At 43.4% G+C, this 23,163-nt stretch overlaps 1 protein-coding gene across 11 annotated transcripts in view; it reads left to right on the forward strand.

Moving 5' to 3' along the window:
• The window catches only part of DEAF1 (DEAF1 transcription factor), a 32,808-nt gene extending 9,853 nt beyond the window's left edge, over window positions 1-22,955 (forward strand). For 3 of the 11 annotated variants that reach the window (XM_083757021.1, XM_083757023.1, XM_083757025.1), the window contains exons 9-13: window positions 1,521-1,649; window positions 5,738-5,988; window positions 14,709-14,774; window positions 20,819-20,908; window positions 21,579-22,955. In XM_083757021.1, the coding sequence (XP_083613147.1) occupies window positions 1,521-1,649; window positions 5,738-5,988; window positions 14,709-14,774; window positions 20,819-20,908; window positions 21,579-21,683 (641 nt within the window). In that variant the 3' untranslated portion in view covers window positions 21,684-22,955. Of the gene's footprint in view, window positions 1-1,517; window positions 1,650-5,737; window positions 5,989-12,031; window positions 12,156-14,708; window positions 14,775-20,818; window positions 20,909-21,578 lie in introns of all 11 variants that reach the window. The other 8 variants (XM_083757020.1, XM_083757024.1, XM_083757022.1 and 5 more) reach the window with 5 other exon arrangements.
• The last annotated feature ends 208 nt before the right edge of the window (window positions 22,956-23,163 follow it).

The following is a 23,163-nucleotide window of genomic DNA, read 5'->3' on the forward strand; positions in this document are numbered from 1 at the left end:
CAGCAAGCTGCTTCAGCCACTGTGATAAGCCACAGTTTATCCTGCGCAACTCAAACAAGCCAAAGTATAGTTTGTTGTGTCATTTGAACCTGCACCATGGTTTGTTTCAAACAAACTGCAAGGGATAAGCTCAGAAATAAACTAAGGCTTGCTCTTGGTTAATTTGTGCTATACTGTTTGCTATTTGTGGTTTGCTTGTTTCAAAGAAACCATGGCATGGGTTTGAATGACATGAAACTCTATGCTGTGGCTTTTTTGAGCCACATGGGGGGACCCACACAGCAGGAGTAGAGGTATGTTCATGAGTAAACCATAGTTTAAGACGAACTGGTTTAGACAAACCTGGCCAATGTCTAAGAAAATTGGAAGACAGCAACTCAAATGACTTTACACTGCAATCCTATGGATGTCTACTTAAAATAAATCCTAAACTGAATTTAGTGAGACATAATCTCATGTAAATGTGTATAGGATTACAGTTGAACGGTGGAATCCTAGGGGAGTATATTCAGAAGTAAGCCCTATTGATTTCAATGGGATTTACTTCCAGGAAATTGTGATTATGATTGCAGCCATTAGCAATATCGTAATAAACCAATTGCCCAATTCACACAGGACTCTTTTTTTCCTACATGCAAGCAGACCTGGCCTGTACCTAGCTACATACAAGCCTGGGACTGCATGTAGTTGTGAAATTGGGTATACGAATACAGAGAGCAGATAACAGCAATTTTAATGAGTTGAAATATTTCTCCATATGAATGAGTATTGGCTTGAGACCACTGACCTTTATTGAAAAGGTTCTATGCTGTAAGGGTAAGTAAACTTAATAAAAAATACTCCACATGAAATGTCAACATCTCAGAAGTGGTTGAAAAATGGATTTAGATTTTATAATTTTTAAAAAACATTTGGGAATGTGTAAGCATTTCTTATCAAATTTTAGACTGACAGGTCAGTTAAAGGGATAAAATTCTAGCCGTTTGCACAAGGATGCCTGCAAATCCTTAATAAGTCATTTTGGATAAGCATTACTACTATTTTTTTAAAAGGAAAAACAGCAGATGCTAGAATTTTGGTATTTATTTAGAATAAGGAACTTAAGTATCTGAATTTTTGATTGTCCACATTCTGAATTCCAGTTTTAATCCTCCGTACTGAAGCTGAAACTTTATGCTAAACTATTAAATACATATTTTCAGTCTTGTTTGTCTTACAAGAGAAACAATTCAGTTCGTTACTGGTTGATTGGTGTTATGAGGGACCCAGCTATTTAAATAACACACTTTGCAAAGAAAAATCTGTGGATTCTAATCTAAGTCTTTGCAATGCTCTTTAACAAAGAGTGATATGAGCTCTTCAGTTCACATTGTTTCCAGAATAATTCCAGCTGCTGCTCATTCCTTTTCGTACTGTAATCTTGCATCTTGGGTACTCATATCAAAAGTGTAAAATTAAAACCGAATGATGAATTCTTTTCATGAGTCCTGATTTTCCTTCTCCCCGCCCCCTCCCAGTAGTACAAGACACAAACGTTCAGCAGCCTTGCCGCGTCAGACATCCAGAGCCTCACTACCCAAGTTATCAGGACAATTGTCAAATCTCCGCATTCCCAGAAGCAGCACTGCCAACCTCTCATCCCAAAATTGGTAAGTTTCATCCCAAAGAGCTAAGTGAGAGATCAGGCATTGCAATGGAATTCCCCTTCCCCCTGTGGTTCCCCAGTCTGCGTTAGGGCTGGGCGATAACTGCTTTCCAACATCGTAATATACTGCCAGCTAAACATCACGGTATGGCAAGTATATCACAATTTTGGAAAGAAATTGGGAAGGAACAAGGCAGTTGCCGGCCACCATGCACAGCTTCTGCCTCATCTAGAGTGCCGTCTCCTCCATCGCCCAGTGCCGTCCGTGTCAAGGCAGCAGTGGATGAAGCAGGTGTGTAAATGCTCCATCACATGCCTGCCACACCCGATGCCTTGGCATGGGCTGGGTGGGGTGGGCCAACAGGCTGCCTTTCCCAAATGAGACAAGCTGTCCGCTTGCACCTCCCCACTGCCAAGGCAGTGGCAGCAGCTAAGGCAGCATCCGCCGCTGCCTTGAAATGGGTGGGGGGCGCAGGAGGAGGGATGCGGGGCTTGTTTGTGCTCCTTAGCCTGGGGTGGGGCAAGAAGCTCCCTGCTCCCCAGCTGAGCAGCCTCAATCCTTCTTCTTACACGTGAGCAGGAGAAGGATCGGGGCTCCCTCAAATGGGGAGTGGGAGCACTTTAATGGAGCCTGACCCTGCTGTTGGATTGTGCGAGCCGGTGGCTAGTTGGGGACTCCATAAAACTGCTTGGCTGAGGCAAGGGCAATGGTGCGCTCCTCAGCCAAGCAATTTAAAAAAGCGAGGGAGGAACAAGCTATACCAGCGCCTCACAGATGCAGCTTGTTTCCCCCTCTGTGCTGATAGGAGGACAGACCGTGATGGCGGTTTCACTCAACAGTATATCGCTGGTGAAACCGCCGCTGTTCCTGAGTCCCTCTGCCTCCAGCACCTGGCTGCAGCATGTTTCTCCTTTGGGCACTGGTAGCAGAGGGACTCAGGAGGCAGCTGTTTCACCCATTATATACCACTGAGGGAAGCCATCATTGCAGTCTCCCCCTTAGACGGGTCCTGGGCGATACATTGATATATTGCCCAGGCCTAGTCTGCTTCAGGGAGTCCCCCCAAGAACCAGGTTTTGTGGGGACTGCATTGGGAAGGGAGGAAAATTCTTGTCTGCGCAACTGGAAACTAATTGTGTAAGTGAGACATCTTAACAGCATTTTACCTTAGATGCATATGTCAATATCAGCTTTCTTCCATAAGGGACTAGTTTGATTTTGATGCGTTTTCATCAAGTTCCCTTTTGGAAGTCATAAATAACACAACTTTCGGAGTGCTCAGTATGTTTCATAGTGCTTGCTAGCTAACCTCTCCACAGATTGGAGGGGTGGATAGGGAATCAGGAGAAGGGTGGGGGTGCGCGAATGCAGTTTCAGATACAAATGCAGCAGCACTGTGGCCCAATACTTATAGCAGGGCATGTGCTGAGTGTTTTGTTGTATACTGGCCAGGAGATAGATGTTTTGGAGGCTAGAGGCCCTGTGACCAGGCTTTTATTGGGTTCAGATTGCTAACCAGCTCAAATACGGGTAAGCGCCTAGCTTTTCCAGCCACACTGGTTAATGGCCAAGGAGTTGTAGTCCAACAACATCTGGAGGGCTATAGGTTTCTGCCACTGCTTTGATTTCTGTCTGAATAGGGGATCTCTTAATTTGGCCATCCCAGGGGATTTATGAAACCTATCAGTTTCTGGAATACATTGGGGGCTGTTCCAGTGGTACCATTCTGTTGATTCTCTGGAGGAAACCTCATTATTGATTCAACTGCATGTGGACTCTCTCCCACAAGTCTGGTGCCATGGTTTGTAGATGAACTGCAGGCTGAGTAGCAATTTTGGTGTCAGCTGAAGCACATGGCAAAAACACTGAGTCTGACTGAACATGTCATAGACCCCATGTATAGGCCTATAAGGTGGTGGTGGTGATAGCAAAGGGGTTATACTTTCTCAGCACCATGGTATTAGCAGAATCACATCCAGTCAAGTTCTTTAGGGTTATTCACTGAGTAAAGAGAGAACAAAAACCTCTGGTGGTGGCTATGATATTGCATGGTATGGATCTTAATAAGATTTTATTTCCCTCGTGACCTCTTAAACCTTCCTTTTTCATTCACTTCTGAGCACACTGTTGCGCATTGGCTATTCTAAAGAGCAAGTGCATTAGAAAAAAAGCCCATTAACTGGGCATGACTACAGAAGTATAAACACTTATGGAAAGATCAGGCAATCAAATGTCAAGCTTTGTTCCTCACTGTAGAAAGCACAGTAGCTGAAAACCGTTGCTTCTGCAAATATATGGAAGACAGGGATGTTTTACTGTATCAAATTAACTACAATCCTATTGATACAGTTGAGCAAACATCTGTTTCATTTACTAACTTAATAAAAGCTTTGGGGTTTACATTTTGATTCTCTAATGCACGGCTTTAACTTTGAAACTTGCACTCATGGCAGTATGGTTAAAGTCTAATACATACTAAATAATTGCTACGCAAGTTTGTATTTAAAACGTAGTTAGCATTTTTAAATGATTTGGGGGAACTGGAAGCATACTTGGTGTATAGACATATTATTTCTTGCAGAGTTTTCTAGATGAAAACTGGAATTTTAAAATTGTTTTGATCCAATCTGTACACTTGTGTAATTATGGCTTTAAGTCTATACTCCTAACAACAGTTGCCTAGGAGTAGGATTGAACTCAGAGAGACTTGCTTTTGAGTAGACATAGATAGTATTACATGCAAATATTTGTGTCTATATTGTGACACACCTAAACACACCTAACAGTGGGGCTTACTTCTGAGTCTGTCAAGCAAGAGTCTGACATTTTCGGGGGGACCCTTTGCCAACTGCTCCTTTTGCGGCATAAGTATTGTGGGCAGCTGGCATCACAAAGCAGGCAGCTTTGTTTCTTCTGTGGGGGCTTGTGTAGGGGCCCCATGCAAATACTGTTGAAAACAGTTGTGACTTGTGTAACCACAGTGAGCTGATTAGTTTCAGCTTACACGCACACACACATACACGTGTCTTTCCTTGCAGACCAAGTGCTTCATTGCTTATGTTTCTGTACCCATCACCACCCAACCTTTTTCAATGATGCAGCAGTGGAGAACAGCTTGACTTAACCTCCCTACTCCTGGTCCCTCAACAAAGCTGTTCTAAAGCTTATTTGGTATTCAGCCTGTGTCCTTGCACTTGCCAGAGGCTCAGAGCTGGTAACATGATTAGTGCATGATCAATGTCCCATTAAAAGATGCCATTAAGGCTACAGTCCTGTGAACACTTTTCTGGTTAAGGCCCATTGAACATGGTGGAACTTTTGCCTGAGTGCACATGGGCAGGACTGTATTGTAAAAGAAGTCCCTGCTGTCCTTCTGGGTTGCAAGATGAAGTAGCTGTGTGTTGCTTCTGGGAAGACGCACAAAGCTCTGACTTTTGCTGGATCTCTGCAGAAAGTGACTTCCAAAGCTTGGAAGGAACTACTGAGTATGCAGTAACACTTATAGTTTTGAAATCTGTGCTTCTGGAACTCCCTCCAGGAACTGAGGTTTGCTAGCGGTATGAAATTTTGATTAGCCCAGGTTGTGGGTAATTCTGAACCTCTAAAGGGGCAGAGAATGGGACGCGGGTGGCGCTGTGGGTAAAACCTCAGTGCCTAGGACTTGCCGATCTTATGGTCGGCGGTTCGAATCCCCGCGGCGGGGTGAGCTCCCATCTTTCGGTCCCAGCTCCTGCCCACCTAGCAGTTCGAAAGCACCCCTAAGTGCAAGTAGATAAATAGGTACCGCTTTATAACGGGAAGGTAAACGGTGTTTCCGTGCGCTGCGCTGGTGCTGGCTCGCCAGACCAGCTTCGTCACGCTGGCCACGTGACCCGGAAGTGTCTTCGGACAGCGCTGGCTCCCGGCCTCTTAAGTGAGATGAGCGCACAACCCTAGAGTCGGACACGACTGGCCCGTACGGGCAGGGGTACCTTTACCTAAAGGGGCAGAGAGGTGAACCAAAGCAGTTACAGACTAAATTTGCTACTATACAGTAAGCTTCCAATTAAACTTGAACCCAAGTATCTTAATGGATTTCTTTTGATTTTCAGTATTGACCTCACTTCCTGCCCTGGCTGTGCCACCTGCAACCCCCACCAAAACCATATCGGCCTCCGTGGTGAATGGTCTTGAAGTGACAGAGCAGCGGAGTTGGCTGTACCTTGAGGAGACGGTCAACTCCCTTCTTAGCACAGCTCAGCAGCTGAAGACTCTGATCGAGCAAGCTAAGCAGGCCAGCTCTTCCTACAGAGAAGCTGCTGTCACTCAAGCAAAAATTCAAGCTGATGTGGAGAGGAAAGAGGTAACTATGCTTGTGGAATGACAACACAATACTAGCTCTAAATCAGTCTGCAGCCGACTTGCTCAGGTAGCAAGTTGATAGCCTTCACAGTTTCTTTTATGCAATAGTGGAAGGCTGCCTATCATGGAACCTCTTAAGTTTAGATTGTACTCTTCAATTTTATGCAGAAAGTATCTGTACTTTGAATGACTGGAGTTTGATTTTAATGAAAATTGTAACACTGTCTTTAGCAATAATAAAACAACAACCACACCGTTTTTACATCAAGATCCACGGGTCTTTGCTATTTGCCAGAACAGATCTAAGCTGTGGTCCACTTTCAGAGATTCCAGCTGTAGGCAGAATAAATAATCATTGCAATTATTTTGCACAACTATACCGTTTACTGCATATAGACATTCACAGAAAATGACATTTTTTTTTTTACAAGGTTGGGGTGAGTGGAGCAGGGGGAGGATGAGATGAAAATGGCCAGCACAGGGGAAAGAAGTGATGTAATAGGAATAGGTTTAGGAACTATAAGGACACTAAAGTCCCAGCCACTACCTAGTCCTAACCTTGGTCTTTTGTCCAGACGATTTGCATGCTCTTCTATGCAACCATGGTGGCTAAAACTTCATAGAGCCAGTGAGATGCAGTGGACAGTGTTTGAATTGCAGTCCTGGCTTTGGAGCAGCTAGCAGCCATAAAAGCTTCCTATGGGAGTGGGATATAAGACTCATGTCACCCTCTTTTTGTACCAACTGCATTGGCACCTATTCATTTCCAAGCACAATTCCAAGTGATGGTTTTTGACCTATAAAGTCCTAAACAAGTTGGGACTAGGTTTCCTGAAGAATCACCTTCCTCCATATAATCCTGAGCTGAGATCTTGCTGTTTCTTCAGCTATCTGTAAGGTAACAGCATGCACAAGGCCATTTCTATGGTCTATCTGTCCCTTCCCACCCCGCCTCTGGAACTCCCACTATCTGAATGGCTCCTTCGCTGATTGTGTTAGAAGGACATTTTAACACTTTAAACATGTATTAAAACACTTTTGAGCCCTCTAGGATTTTACTGTTTCTTGTTTTTTTATTTCACGGCATGCCACTCTGAACTCCTATGGAATGGCATATAAAAAAATTATTAATACATTAATAAACAAAGGTCACTCAATGGCCTTGGGCGGGGATGTCAAAGGATTGCTGACCAAAAATCCCCCAGGAACCTCAGAGGTCAGACATGATGGTAGTTATTAGACCAGGAGTGCATTACCTTTTAGGGGCCAGTGGTCTCATTGTCTTGTGGTCAACTACCAGGGGCAAAGGGCTGTATGTCAAAGTGGGTGTGGCCATTAAAAAAACCAACCCAAATCTAATGTAATTAAATTGATTGATTGAATAAAATGATAAAATTTGGGGAAGTCTTGGGTAATCACAAAAACATTTTGGCACCACATAATCGCAGTAGGGGACCATAGGAGTGATCAGTAATTTTAAAAATATTAATAAATTGGTGGGCATTTGGTTGTGTGTACAAAACAATTGTTGGTATCACCGGGATGGGAGCATTCAGTCAGTAAAAATATTTTTTTCAAAATTATTACAGATGCTTCAGGTTACAGAATCCACTAACCCAGAAATAGTACCTCAGGTTAAGAACTTTGTTTCAGGATGAGAACAGAAATCACGTGGTGGTGGCGCCGCAGCAGCGGGAGGCCCCATTCGCTAAAGTGGTACCTCAGGTTCAGAACAATTTCTGGTTAAGAACAGACCTCCAGGATGAATTAAGTTCTTAACCCAAGGTACCACTGTATTATTATTATTATTTATTGGACAAATTTGGGGGTGGGCTTTGAAGGTCTACAAAAACCCCTCCTGGTATCACAGTAGGGGACATATAGGAATAGTCAGAAAAATGCGGGTGGGGGGGGGAGTGGAATCTACCCTACCAACCTGACACGGAGGGTATTTGGGTTGTAGTTCAAAGACTGGTCAGCCCATGCCTTTTTTCTCCCTTGATAGTTGCATTGTCAGCTGATGCCTTGCATGTATCTCTGGGCACCGCGCCTCACATTCCACCAAACACAGGGCTTTACATTTGCTTCACAGTGGCTGCTTCAGCTAGCCCTACACATGCAGCAGAATAAAAGGACAGGCTCCTGGTAGCATGGGTTGCACCACTTGAGGCTGCAGGCACAGGGTCTGCTGTTTTGGAATGCTCCTTTACATTAAAAACTTCCTGAAAATGGATAACTAGCATGACAGGCAATGGGATTGGACTTGAACATTTCTCCTGTGCATTGGTGGGGAGCAGAGGGAAGTAATCAGCAGTGGCAGGCACACACATATTCCTATTATACTTATAGATCCAGCTGAAGTGTGCAGAAGGCAAGTGATGTGTGAACCATACAATGGCTTCTTTCCAGGATATTCATTGGCTTAAACATCTTGGTTAGAAGAAGACAGCAACTCATGACCCGGAAATTGCGAGTCATATATGAAGGAGATAATATTGCCATGTAGATTAAGTTGTTAATGAGTGGAAATGAAACAAGCTGGTTTCATAAATGCAGGCATTTAATTGGTGGCAGAGAGAAAAGCTGCTCTTTCCTGTGCCACGGAAGTCATTTTCTCCTGTTTCGATACTTGGAGAATTCATACCGTCAAATGAACTTTTCTGTTTCATTTTATCTGAGACTCAAAAAAATAATTAATCCCACCCTTTCCTGTACACATAAAAATATACGGCTGTCAATGCACAGCCCCCATTAGAGGATTTGCAGTGCCACATCACAACCCTGGACTTGCAGCAAGTCATGGTGGAACAAAGGAGAAGGCAAGTTGCACAACACCAGTGTCCGTGGCATGGGAGTGAGGAGGTAAAGACACCAAGAGGAAAACTGTGGTTTTAAACAACAGAACAGAGTTTACATTCATAAGGCCAGGGGTTCCTGCCACCCCCTCCCCATCGCTCTGGATCCTCCTGTGCCCCCTGGAAATCTGCTCCTGAGAGTTGGGTGGTCCTTCGGAATGTGTGTGTTGGGTTGCAGGTGAGGGGAGAGGCTGCAGATATAGAGGAGAGCTGGGGGAAATCATCCACCCATCCCAACTGCATGCAATTCAAGAAATATAAGACCATGTGCTTTATTACGGTGGTGCGATGCAGGTGGCACTGTGGTCTAAACCACTGAGCCTCTTGGTCTTGCCTATCAGAAGGTCGGTGGTTCGAATCCCTGCGACGGGGTGAGTTCCCGTTGCTCTGTCCCGGCTCCTACCAACCTAGCAGTTTGAAAGCATGCTAATGCAAGTAGATAAATAGGTACCACTGTGGCAGGAAGGTAAATGGTGTTTCCGTGCGCTCTGGTTTCTGTTAGGGTATTCTGCTGCACCAGAAGTGGTTTAGTCATGCTGGCCACATGACCCGGAAAGCTGTCTGTGGACAAATGCCGGCTCCCTTGGCCTGAAAGCGAGATGAGTGCCACAGCCCATAGTCACCTTTGATAGACTTAACCGTCCAGGGGTCCTTTACTTACTTTTTTTTTACTATTACTGTGGTGTTGCATTACATGAGGACTGTTAGAGCAATAGTTTCCTCACCAGTCATTCATGAAAAATATTGCTGCTACTCAGGCTGCTACCTGTTAAGTTATATACCAGCTTGAGCCTGAGGACATGGTGCGTGACTGTTGTAATTACCTTCCAGAGTTATGTGCTTTAATAAAACACAGTCAGAAACCGCTGTCCCGAAATATGAGAAAAAAGGTAGTTAGGTGTCTATTCAATCTGACATTTCTTTTAAACATTCCTTTATAGTATTTGAATTTTTCTAAGATAATTGAACATTTCATACATCTAGGTTTTCTGAAGGGGTAAATAATGTTTATAATGTTGAGTGGAAATATCTGGATCATATTTTATTTCTGCCTCAGAGGTAAAAGCATTTCAGGGAGGAGGTGGCACACATTTCTCATCCTGCTCCAGCTTGATGTCGGCTTCTGCTGCAGGATGAGAAACGGTCTTCTCTTGTCCCTCTTATCATAATCGGAGCTTTGCCTTGGTGGCAGCAAGAGATAGATGTACTGGCTTGCATAGCTGGGCGACAACCATATTTGGCCCAACACACTGTGGGTTTGGGGGTACACTGGAAGAAACAGCCCCATCTTGCTGGGGGTGGGAGGTTGACCCTCCAGCCCAGCATCCAACATTCCTTGGATAAAACTGCATTTCTGTACAACAAATAGAAGCCTAATGTTAACTGGTTTCACCATTATGGATAAAGGATGCCTGGGAACTGTGCATCTAGAAACTTCTGTGTCCTCCTGCATCCTAACAGTGACCTAAAGATTGGATTAAAAATGTGTCAAGGGATCCTCTATCTTCAAGAGCCCCATAGCCCAGGAAAGCTTTTTCCGTCAGGGCTGCGAAAATGCTTCTGGCAAAAATTCCCCTTCAGTTCAAGCATACAGGAAGCTTTACAGTGTCTGGACTCAGGAAAAAAAAGGCACAATTAAGGCTATATATCTGTACCCCCTTACATTGGTTAGGTCTCATTTAACTCTGAGTATTTATGCACAGGGTTGCACTGTTAGTCTGGAAGGGAGGTCTCATGAGAGAGACATGCCAGCTCTAGCACAGATTAGTCTGCACAGCACAGTTTGTGCGGATTAAAATGCCAAGCATGATTACCGGTATATGTGGCTGTAGAGAGGTAATTATAAGGCGGCAACATGATGACCACAGCTTTTACTGTATATATATTGGTATTTTATTTCTACCCCCACATTTTAAGGCAAGCATGTGCAAACCAGCTGAAGATGAAACGTTAAGAGCAATGCAACAATAGAATGGATAGCATATAATAACACAGCAGAGATAACGTTATATATAGCCACTAATAAAATCCAATAAAGAAACTCGGGATACAAAAAAAAGTTTTAGGGTCTGTTTAAAAGCCACAGAGTTCAGCTCTTTGGCAGATACGTATTAAAATGCATACATGTCACATATTTCCTTAGAGTTAACAGAAAGAAGTTCTAATTGAGATTCGGTTTTGTTTCATGTAACGGACACCCCTCCCCACAATCCTGAGAACAAGATACAAATAGTTAACTGATACACACAGTTTGCTATGTAAGTGTTCAGGCATCCAAAGTTGAGGTACCCTTGACCTAATGCCTCATGGGCTTCTCTTGCGCCGTTTACGGTGAGGTCCAACACCAAACCTTCCCCCCATTTCTTCACTGCAACTCAAGGATCAAGGCGTTTCCTTCATATGTACTTCTTATGTACATTCCTTCATATGTATTTCTTAGAAAATAGCCTTACAAAAACTGGTGGGCAAACCCATTCCTTGCTAAGCAAAGCACAACTTTTACAGATTTATTTGTTCTGACTAGCAAGCTTTTTCTGAAGCATAGAGACCTATATCAGGCCTTTAACAATTTTATTTATTTTTTAAAAATGTATATAACGCTGTATCATAAAAATCTATCGCAGTGGTTTATAAAAACATAAAACTGGACAGTAAAAATTATTAAAAAGTTGGAAATGAATAAAAAGCAAAAAAATAATAAATTAAAAACAAACATCAGTAGACCATTGTTAGGGTTGTGCACATCATTGCCTGCATAGGCCTGATGGAATAGGGAAGTTTTTAAGCAGGCTTTTAAAAGTCTGCACAGAAGACACTATGAACATATAAGGCAATGATATGAATATATAAGCCAAATTATTAATACCAAGCAGCATCAAATTTGGTGTTGCTTGGGAATTCTTGGGAATTCTAAGTTTCAGTCTGCCATCTTGATTCAAAATGGCATCCAATTGTATCCCAATATGGACAAACCTGCTCCTTGATCTCAGGAACCATCATGCAAAATGGGGTTGCGGTATCTTAAGAGGTGCCCAAATGAAAAGTGAGCAAAATATATAGTAGAGGCAGACACTACAACTTAGGAACAGTTATAACAATCAAATGAGTCATGACTGTCAAACCCGTGGTGGTAATTGGCTTTACTTCCTAGGCAAAAACCAAAACCAAATCAATTTTTTTTCTTGACAGCGCTTACTACACTTTAATGGTATTGGAATACTTGGGAGTGTTAATACTGGTATCTATGTTACACAGTATTTGAAGGCTGAAAGCTGCTTCTCTTGGCTTACAGAGCAAGTATATCATAAAAAGTGTGAGATTTCCATCTTCTCCTCTCTGCCTAATGTGATTCTATGCCATGGTCATTTTATGTTCCTGTAAACTCACAACACTCCAGACCTTTAAATGCCGTGATGTCAGGTCATAAAGATGATCTGAAATTAAGCCTTTAATCTGCTTAAGTATTAGGTTCTACTCTTGGATAAATCTACTTTGCTTTAGATTGTTTTTGAACTGTTCCTCAGGAGATTTAACACCCTAGGCTGGTGTTGAATCTAATTTTGGCTAGTATCTCCAGTCTTGATACATTTAACTTAATTTATTTATCACTGCCTAACAGAGTTCTTGTGCTTAGTTTAAGGCTCTCTGGAGCTTGCCTGCATTGTGAATTTATTGTGTGTTTCCATGCTGAATGAAGGGTATATAAATAAAGAGTTTGGGGTGAAGGAATATTGAGTTAAGACCACGGAGGAAAGTGTTATAGCTCAAAAAATGTCCATGTGAAATTTTGCAATGCATTTTTGCCCTACCTTACGGCAAACCCAAACTTGTTCACCATAGCAAGTCCCCCTAATGAGTCAACCCCCTCCCAAAGTTTAAGCCTTCCTGTGGGATAACTAAGCCAAAATAAAGATGGATCGCCCCCATGGCAGTAGAACTCCTTCTCATTATAAGCTTGTAGCAACATGAAGCTTGTCAAAGGGAAGCAGGTAGAGCAAAGAAAGAGTTCAGGAGACCTCAAAGCCTACTGCCGCCAATCAATCAAATGTCTGGGGCGGGCAGGGGAGGAAGAGGACACCATATATACAGATTGTCTGGATATAAAGACATTCCTCCAAGATTAGCAAAGCTACAGACATATCCATTTCCTTTTTTCTAACTGAAGGTGGGTTGGTGGGGAAGGAGATTTTGTGGAGTAATGAAGAACTGGAATTTATGCAATACTTGGATTTTCACACCTAAACTTCCTTTACCAGTTTAACTGCACAGTTTTAAAGCAGGGGAAGGGAACATGGAGGCAGTTTGTCCCCCTTATCCAATGCTCTGCCGGGCTGTTGTTGGCAGATGGAAATAGAGAGCAGTGGAACACTCTCACGCTCCTCCATTCTTTTCTTCTTGTTTTTTTTTAATTAATACATTGTGTCCCAACTACTGGAAACAATGGGAGAGAAGTAAAAATGCTTCCCCCCCCAATGCTAGACTACTATTGGGATCCTTGTGGTTGCCTTCCTGCATCTTAAGGTTTTGAAGAGGTTCCAGACAAGGCAAGCTCAGGGGGAGGGTTTTATCCCTGGCCCTTTCAACCAAAGGGTCACATGTAGGAAGGTGAAAGATCCTGGAGAGATAGATTCCAGAATTGCTGCTGGCCACCATTGTTGGTAGTGATCTACATAGAGCCTGGTACCAAGGCAATGCCTTGTAGCATCTTAACAACTTTCAGCCAATGAATCAAAGCTGGACCAACAAGTAGAAAGCTAACAGTCAATTTCTGTCTTCTGTGTCATGAAGTTGCTTCCCATGCTTGGCTCTTTAATGCTCTTTTCTTGTTCTTTTTATTTTATTTTGTTTATGCCTTTGTGCAACTTATATATACACATCATACAGTATTCACCATTATCTCTTATCCTCAGACTTCCCAGTCCATGGGATTCTAGGTAGTCCTCTGTCTGCTGCATAATCTATTATTCCACCCCTTTTCATCTCAAATCTTCCTTTATTTAATGTTATCTGCTGTTCGTATGTTTATTCCTACTTTTAAGTTAAATTACACCCTCCAAGATACTCTTCAAAGCAACAAAAAAAGGCAGGGATATAGCAACCAATATAAAAGAAAATAAACCACAAGCTAAAGATAGATTACAGGGCCCTGATACTGGAAGAAGAGCACCAACAAAATTAATATAGTAAAAGCTGAGCTTCAAACCTAAAGGTGGAGCTTTTAAACTACTGTCTTGGGTGTCTCCTACCCCTTCAAAGAGCAATATAGACCAGAGAACGGTGAATCTAAGTACTTAAACCAAACTAAATATATTAGAATGGCAGGAAGAAAAGTGGGAGCACCTGGACTCCCTAGAAAGCTCTCACTGACGGGAGAAGAAGATAAAGATAAATCTTGAAATTCAAATTAATATTAATACTCTTTTTCTTGTTCTGAAGTTTATCAAATTGTGTCCAAATTAACAGCTTTTGAGGGTGCAGCATTCTGTCAGCAGCATGTTTGGACGCCCTTGTGATTCCTTTCTCTCACACACACAAACCTAGGACCCTGCAGCTTTCCCACTGTGGGGCAAAAAGCAGCTTTTAATCAGGTGATATTAAACAGCAGCTTCTCTCCTGCTGCTGACCAATGCTTTGGCTCCAACCAGTGTCAGGTCCCTGCAGCTTCTGTACACTTTGCAAAGATTGCACAGGAGATCCTCATCACAGCCCTTCTGCATCACATCAAGTTCCCTTCTCACAGGAGTGTTGTTGTTGAACAGAAAATTATATAGCAGCAGAACACTTTAATGGAATCATTTAACTATGCTCCAAAGAGCAGCCTGAGATGTCTATAAAGCTGAAGTTTGCAATGTCTTTTTCCTTTTAGCAGTATCAGGGCCAGTTATTTCAACAAGCTGAAGATGTAGATGGAAAAACAGAAATCATCATTAAGGTAAGCACAAGGCACTGCTATCAAACAGCAGTTCAGGAACGTTCTGTTCTGTTCTGGTACAATGTTGTCATTGTCTGTCAATATTATGCGTTTCCAGTTTTGGTTTGCTCCCCGCCCCCCAATCCCCTGGTGGTACAGTGACAAAGTCTACCCCATGACTGTTAGGGTGCTGTCATCCACTTACTTGTGGTGGCCTTTGGGACATTCTGTTATTCTAGCTCCAGTATCATGATGCTCTGCTGCCAAGACCACTGGCACGGTCAGATAACACAAGCACAACTGGGAATTCCCTGGGACGAGCTGTGAAATGGCTGGTGCTCTTTGCCTCCTGTGACAGGCTTTGGGTCCCCGCTGCACACATGTGTGCTCAAAGTGTGCAGCCTCTTTCAAATAGTGCCCTCTGAAATTTGGGTGCAGTGTAGATAGCGGCACCTTCTGGCGTGATGTAGCACTTGATGAGTATTGCGTTTTTTGCTTCTGCAGTTGCATGGAGGCTAAAAGAGTGCATATGTGTCCTGTTTCCGACTCATAAGGAGGGTGAAGAGATTTCACCCCTCCCATATCCAAGAATCTGCTGATGTTCTCTGCTGATTCTCGAGAGAGGAGGGGGCGGTTTCTGCTCTCTACTTATTCTGCTCCAGCCTCACATCAAAGAGAGAGAGAGACTGAGTGTTAGAGAGAGATCATTTGTATAGATAAGGTTGCTGCTAAGAGCAGCTGCAGACACTCAGTGCAGTTCAGCATTTTCATTTAGACCTCATTTAGCTCTGTACATAGTTGTGTATTATAGTTGTAGATAGAATAAAAGAAGATATTCTACAGAGCTGCTCTCCGAGTCATTTATGCTCTGCTATACTCTGCTGTGCGATGACTGTCTTCACAACTCTAAGCTGTGAGTCCACAGCACTTTGACCTGTTCCTGTGCAGAAGGTGGTCTCTGGAAGTGCTACCCAGCTCGCCTAGCCCAGTCGGGGCTGAAGTGTGTGAGTCCAGTTGGTGGCACTGGCTCAAGGGCGATGTTGACAGAGGGAGCTCTACCCAACCACTCCTTTGTGCATCCCACTGGCACTCAAGGTGGCAGAGCGGGAGATGTCTGTGCAATACTTTCCATTCCCTGATCAGAGAACATCCCAGTTGCTTCCTTCAGTGTAGATCCCACCCAAACTCACAGCTCAGTGAGGATGAGGCAGCAGGCTGTTCTGTGGCTCTTGCAAGAGAAAATGCACTAGGGTGGGGGGCTTATAGCTAGGGGGGAATGTGTGTGTGTGTGTCATCCTTTCCATACAAGGACATTTTTCCCTGAGAGGCAAGGAGCAGAATTAAGGCTGTGATGCCTATCAGGAAAATGGTACAAGGGAGGGTGAGTTTGAAGCAGCCCACCCAATGTTATAGCTTTGATCCAGATTGGCAGGCCTCTATGGCTACGTTTGCCTTTTTAGAAAACATAGGCAATCCAGTCTCGGGTCTCCTGCTGGCACATCTACTTTGGCCCTAGTCCCATATGTTGCTCCCACGTATATCAAACCTTGTACAAGCCGCAGTGTCAGGTTGTCAATGGCTTGCGAACACAAGCAGTTACTGCCGTACCCCCCCCCCCCCTAAAATCAAGGTATATAATTCTCTGGCACCTGTTATATTTCAAGATTTGCAGATAATTTGCAGGCAGATGGTGCAAACAAATTAGGTGATAATGAGAGTGTGAATCAGTTGGGCCCGAAAGCTAGCGGATCCATCTGCACTAAATATGGCCTGTGTTAATGCTTTCACAGCATGTCAATTTATTCACTGCCAAGAATCCCTTCCTGCACTGGCCTTGTTCAATTATACCAGGTTGCTAATCACGCCTAGGTATGAGCTATAAGCAGATTGAGCTGGGAAACATTCCTTGTGTCCTTATTTTTGTTCAGGTTTTGAATGAGCCACCCCAATACGTAGAGCTTGCTCACTTTAATGGGATCTTATGAACCAAAGGACACAATGACAGCTCTCCAAAGCAGTGTCCCGTTCCCCGCCGCCAGTTGTATTAAAAGTGTTGCCTGAGGATTTAATGCCTGTTTTTAGGTGAATGAAAAAAATGCAGTTATGCTCAATCAATTTTTTATTCTAATGCTTCCTCACAGCTCTCCCCCACCCCCACCCTCATCACCTGTTCTTATTCCGAATAAAAATCCTGCTTCTTCCAAGTGACTGGCAAAAGGCAGAATGGAGGGAGGGGAGGTCTAATGCAGAGCCTTCAGCTTAAAAAGTTATGCCTCTCAGTATTCTTATTCTTGAAGGATTATCTCCCAGTTTTTCAGTATTACAGACCAGGGAAAGGTATATGGTACGCTCCAGGTGTTGTTGGACTACAACTCCCATCAGCCCCAGCTGGCTTGGCCAATGGTCAGGATTGATGGCAGTTGTAGTCCACCAACATCTGGAGGGCACCACCTTGTCTCCCTCTGTTGTAGGCTCCTGTTACCTCACTTTGGTGACCAAGAACTGTTGTTCTGTCTCCTTGATCCTTGCCCATCCTGGCTTATAAAAGCTAGCCGGGAAGGGCTGGGCGATAGGCTTCGTGGGGTGGTGAATGCTTCCCTCCGTGAGGGAGCCTTCCCAGACCCGCTGAAAGAGGCGGTTATTAAACCGCTTCTTTAAAAACCATCTTTAGATGCGGCCACAATGGCCAACTATCGCCCAGTCTCAAATCTTCCATTCTTGGGCAAGGTGATTGAGCAAGTGGTTGCTGAACAACTCCAGGCACGCCTGGAAGAAGCGGACCATTTGGATCCCTTCCAGTCAGGATTCAGGCCTCATCACGGGACTGTAACTGCCTTGGTCGCACTGGTTGATGATCTCCGGCGGGCTAGGGACAAAGGTGAGAGCTGTTTTCTAGTTCTGCTGGATCTCCCAGCGGCATTTGATACCATCGACCATAACATCCTTCTGGACCGTCTTGAGGGGCTGGGAGCTGGGGGCACTGTCCTACAGTGGTTCCGCTCCTTCCTCCTGGGCCGTGTTCAGAAAGTGGTGGTGGGGGATGAGTGTTCAGACCCCTGGGCTCTCACTTGTGGGGTGCCTCAGGGTTCTGTCCTCTCCCCCATGCTTTTCAACATCTACATGCAGCCGCTGGGAGAGATCATCAGGGCTTTTGGGCTGGGTGTTCATCAGTATGCAGATGATACCCAGCTCTACCTCTCTTTCAAATCAGAACCAGTGAAGGCGGTGACGGTCCTGTGTGAGTGTCTGGAGGCGGTTGGAGGATGGATGGCGGCTAACAGATTTACATTGAATCCTGACAAGACAGAAGTACTGTTTCTGGGGGACAGGAGGCGGGCAGGTGTGGAGGATTCCCTGGTCCTGAATGGGGTAACTGTGCCCCTGAAGGACCAGGTGCGCAACCTGGGAGTCATTTTGGACTCACAGCTGTCCATGGAGGCACAGGTTAAATCCGTGTCCAGGGCAGCTGTGTACCAGCTCCATCTGGTACGCAGGCTGACACCCTATCTGCCTGCGGACTGCCTCGCCAGAGTGGTGCATGCGGTTATCTCCCGCTTAGACTACTGCAATGCGCTCTACGTGGGGCTACCTTTGAAGGTGACCCAGAAACTACAACTAATCCAGAACGCAGCAGTCAGACTGGTGACTGGGAGCGGCCGGCAAGACCATATAACACTGGTCTTGAAAGACCAACATTGGCTTCCAGTACGTTTCCGAGCACAATTCAAAGTGTTGCTGCTGACCTTTAAAGCCCTAAACGGCCTCGGTCCAGTATACTTGAAGGAGCGTCTCCGCCCCCATCGTTCACCTCCACTGAGGTCCAGCGCCGAGGGCCTTCTGGCGGTTCCCTCATTGCGAGAAGCCAAGTTACAGGGAACCAGGCAGAGGGCCTTCTCGGTAGTGGCACCCTCCCTGTGGAACACCCTCCCACCAGATGTCAAAGAGAACAACAACTACCAGACTTTTAGAAGACATCTGAAGGCAGCCCTGTTTAGGGAAGCTTTTAATGTTTGATGTGTCACAGTATTTTAATATTCTTTTGGAAGCCTCCCAGAGTGGCTGGGGAAACCCAGCCAGATGGGCGGGGTATAAATAATACATTATTATTATTATTATTATAGCCAGAACTAGCAATGCTCAAGAGTCCCCGAGAGCAAGTTACACTGGGAAAAAGAAGCCTGAAGAGGTCATTTTTTTAAGATTTGCATTTTTGAAGAAAAATAAAGGATGGGTGATGACAAGGTCAATTCTCCCTGCTCTTTGGAAACCTAAACAACCCTTTGGAACCTGCAACCCATCTGCACACATTTCCCTTGCATGACGTTGGCTTGTTTTTCTCTCAACCCCCCCTCCCAACTTTCATTTTCATCAGGAAGCATATATATAAATCTTTTCCTGGAACTGGTATTTTGAGTTGTGAAGTAAAGTAATTCATGAAATGAGCTTAGAAATAATGAGAGCTAAAAAAATAATCAGTTGGGACTTTGTGCTTGCCACTGTTTACTGCCTTCCCCACAAATGGCCATGCGGCAGACTTTTCTGCATCCATCATCATTAGAGACATGATGAAAGCAGGAGCCTAATGAGCTCTCTTATGGGCCGTCCTGTTTTATATATCAGGTTCAGGCTGCAGACCTTAACACGTGTACTACAAAGTGGGACTTTTTTCTTTTCTTTTCTTTTGAGTCATAGACATAGTCCATTTATTTATATACAGCATTTCCCACAAATCCACCTGTGCTCAAAGCTGCGGATATAAAAAGCAATCTGAAACTCAGTCACACAATAACAGTGCATCAATTGATTGATTTAAGAAAATACATACAGCTAATTCATTAAAAAAAAATCAAAGTGGTTCACAACAACTACATAAAGCTGTACAATTCTTACTCATTTTATATATTTATGATATTTATATATCCCACTTTTCCCTCCAAGGCTCACCCATAAGCATTCATAAGGTTGAAGAATTTGCATGAAATGCATCAGCTCTTGAAACCTATAATCAAGTTATCTTTTTAATACGCTAAAACTGCTTGAACAATTCTTGTTTATGCAAACCTATCCAGTCATACAGAAGTTACATGTGTTTGATTTCTGTTTAGCTAGAGGTGATTTTAATCTTTTCAATATTTCTAATACCATTTTAAACTGTTTTCATATAGACAATTTCAATGTTTTGTTTTATATTGTAAATATAATAATAAGGCTATCAATGGCTACTAGCCACAATGGCTGTTCCACCTCCACTGCCAGAGGAACTATGCCCCTGAATGCCGATCACTGAGTGTTGCAGGAGGGGATAGTAGTCTCATGCTCAGATCCTGCTTGCAGGTTTCTCTACAGGGACCTGATTGGCCACTGTGAGAACAGGATGCTGGATCAGATGGGCCATTGGCCTGATCCAGCTAGCTCTCCTTATGTTCTTAAATTAATAAACATGTTTATTCATATCTAACCTTGTTTTGAACCGTATGTGCATTTGAAGAAGTATTGAGAAATGCTGCTTCCTGCGTACATGGAATATTAAAGAAGATATGGTAAAAATCCCCAGTTGGTCTGTTGTATAAACACTTGAATATCTTTGGCTACATAAGGTCTCCACAACTGTAAAGTCAGAGGTATCCCTCCAAGGTGGAATCTACACACTTATTAAAAAAACGTTCTGAAAATGATTTTTTTAAAGCATTTTTAAAAAATACATTGAATTTTCCATTAGGCTCACCATCACCATCTTGTGACACGTATGTTGCACTTAAAACGTTTTATTTGCAGCTGTATAGCTGAGTCCCAAGCTGACTAGTATAGCCTTGGCTTCCTTGTTGATCCTTCAGAAAGACTGAAGAAGTCTAGGGAACTGAAGTGCCTGTTTAATCCTTCCAAGTGCTCAGTTGCTGTAGGCAAGAGTTGATTAAAAAAAAAAAATAAAGTATTCCCTACACAGGACCTCTGTAATTGTGCATCACTTCTGCCCTTTATCATGTATCTCGTACTATTAAGGCTTTGCAAGAGAGAGTGCTTCTTTCCTCCCCATTGACTTAGCTTCTGTGTCTGCATTGTGACAGCAATCCTGTGTAAACTGTGGTCGGGAAGCAATGAACGAGTGCACTGGCTGCCATAAAGTCAATTACTGCTCAACGTTTTGTCAGCGGAAGGTAATAAATTCCTTATACTCCGCAAAGCCAGAGAAACAAACACCCATGGCCTCTCACTTTTCAGCTGTCACCACTCATTTATTTCACTGCGACTTGATCAGAAGGGCTGCTTGGTAGATTCCTTCACGAAAAACCCACCCATCTGAAGGGCCTCCTGTTCCCATATGAACCTACCCAAACATGAAGATTATCTAGTGAAACCCAACTGGCAGGTTTCATTGTCTGCTGAAAAGCCCATAGCTTTTGATGGAAGCCCGTTTAGGGAACAGTCCCCTCCCTAGTTTTATTCCCTGGCTCTTATCCTTTTGGAGCCATGTTAAAACATATTTTAGTTACTCAAGTCTTTTCATTTGGTAGTTTTAGGGCTGCTTTCAATGTTTGATTTTTTTTTTTTAAGATGTGGGTTTTAATTGAATTGTTGCAAAATTATTGTTTTTAGTTGGTGCTCTTAAGTTTCCAATGAGAAAATGTTTTTTGGAGAGACAGGGTATAAATGGGATTTTAGTTCCCTTTTGCTAAGTGATATTAGGATTCTGGTGTATGTACTGAGGGAATCTCAAAGCAGAATAAAACTAGAATTCCACAGCCCTTGCCCAGTGTTGCTACATTTTTCTTTTACTCGGTAACTGCTTTCATTACACACTCTTTTCTTTTTGCTCCTCCTGTTCAGGATTGGAAAGACCACCAGCATATATGTGGCCAGGCAGCCACAGTTACTGTTCAGGCAGAAGAAGTGGATGTTGCAGACAATGTGATAGAGAAAGTTATTGTCTGAAGAGCCCCACCTCTTCCATCTATATGGACATGTGTAGGGAACAGACTGGCTGGACCAGTAACCCCGCTGTGAAGTCCTACTGAACTGAACTCATCAGAAGATCAAACCGTGATGTTGTTTACATGTTGCTGTTCTCTAACTGTGCCAAAACTGACAAGACACAGACAGGAGAACATTTAGGGGCTCTGCGTGCTTTTAAGAAAACTCTGGAACTTACATTATGTTTACAGTCCTCTGTGTGAAACCTCTGCAAAGCTGATAGGTAGTTTGAATTGTTGTATCCTGCAGCTCTGGTGGGTGCTTTGAAGTGACTTAAAAGGTTCTTTAAAGTGGTTTATGAGACCTGTTTTCTTCTGATGTTCCTCCAGAGTGGTCCACATGAAACTTGAATTGTTGCCATTGTTGTTCTCTCCCTACCTCTCATGTAACAAAACGAATATGGAACAGCCCAGCCCTTCAGTGGGTTTTGTGTGCTGACATTAGGGTATATAACTGGACTTTGACTCTATCACAGATTTTAGTTTTGGTTGTTGCATTCTTCCATCCCACCCCCTTCAAGACAAAGTTCTCCGACATATTCAGAATTCTGTATTGTGCAGATATTGAGCAAACTGCAAACAGTCAGAAAACTTCCTGTAGCATTCACTCTGAGTGCAAATGCAAATCTGTGGTGTCTGAACAGCTATAAACAATTGATTTGAATGGCTATATAACAGTTGATTTGTCCAGTATCACCAAAACTTTGAGATTATAGCACAGCTAGACCTAGCCAATTCACACACCTCACATATAAAAGGCCATCTCGTCTTGCACAAAACACCCTCTTATTCGTCTTGCACAAAACACCTGAGGAGAAACTGAGAAGACTGCTCTGTGTCTACGGAGGTCACTATCATTTTAATTTTCACACATCTCAGTTTGTTTTCCACCTCCACCCACTTCACTCCATAAAATAAATGATAAAACATTCTCTCATATCTCCCTGCAAGAAAGAGCTCAGCACTGATCAGTAATCAAATCAGTAAAACTAATACTTTATAAAGAGTTTACAGCTCTGATTTCGTGCTGCCAGAAATAAGCGAGAAGGTGCAATTGTGCGTTTCACTTTATTCCTGCAAGGGAATTGATTTGAAAGCAGCACCTTCCTGAGTGTTAAAATTGCAGGATATAAAATGAGCATTGGTTTTAGCCCATATTCGTTCGTATAAAAGGAAGAACGTTTTTGGGAGTTGGAGGAATGAGAGAAGCACAATAAAATGTTGCTGATATTGATAGCACTTGCCATTTTCTTTCCAGTGTCTGTCCTGGTCCTCGTATTTATTTATAAATTTGCATTATACTTAAAAATAAACTTAATAAAATAAAGAAAGAATGGCTGCGCACAATCAGATGTTCCCCAAATAGGGTTGTGCTGACTTTTGCTTCAGTGCAGCATTGAAAAGCACAATGTTACTCTGGCATTGCAAAGACATTCACGAGT

Source organism: Podarcis gaigeae (assembly GCF_964106915.1).
Source record: "Podarcis gaigeae genome assembly, chromosome: 1".
Classification (NCBI taxonomy): Eukaryota; Metazoa; Chordata; class Lepidosauria; order Squamata; family Lacertidae; genus Podarcis; species Podarcis gaigeae.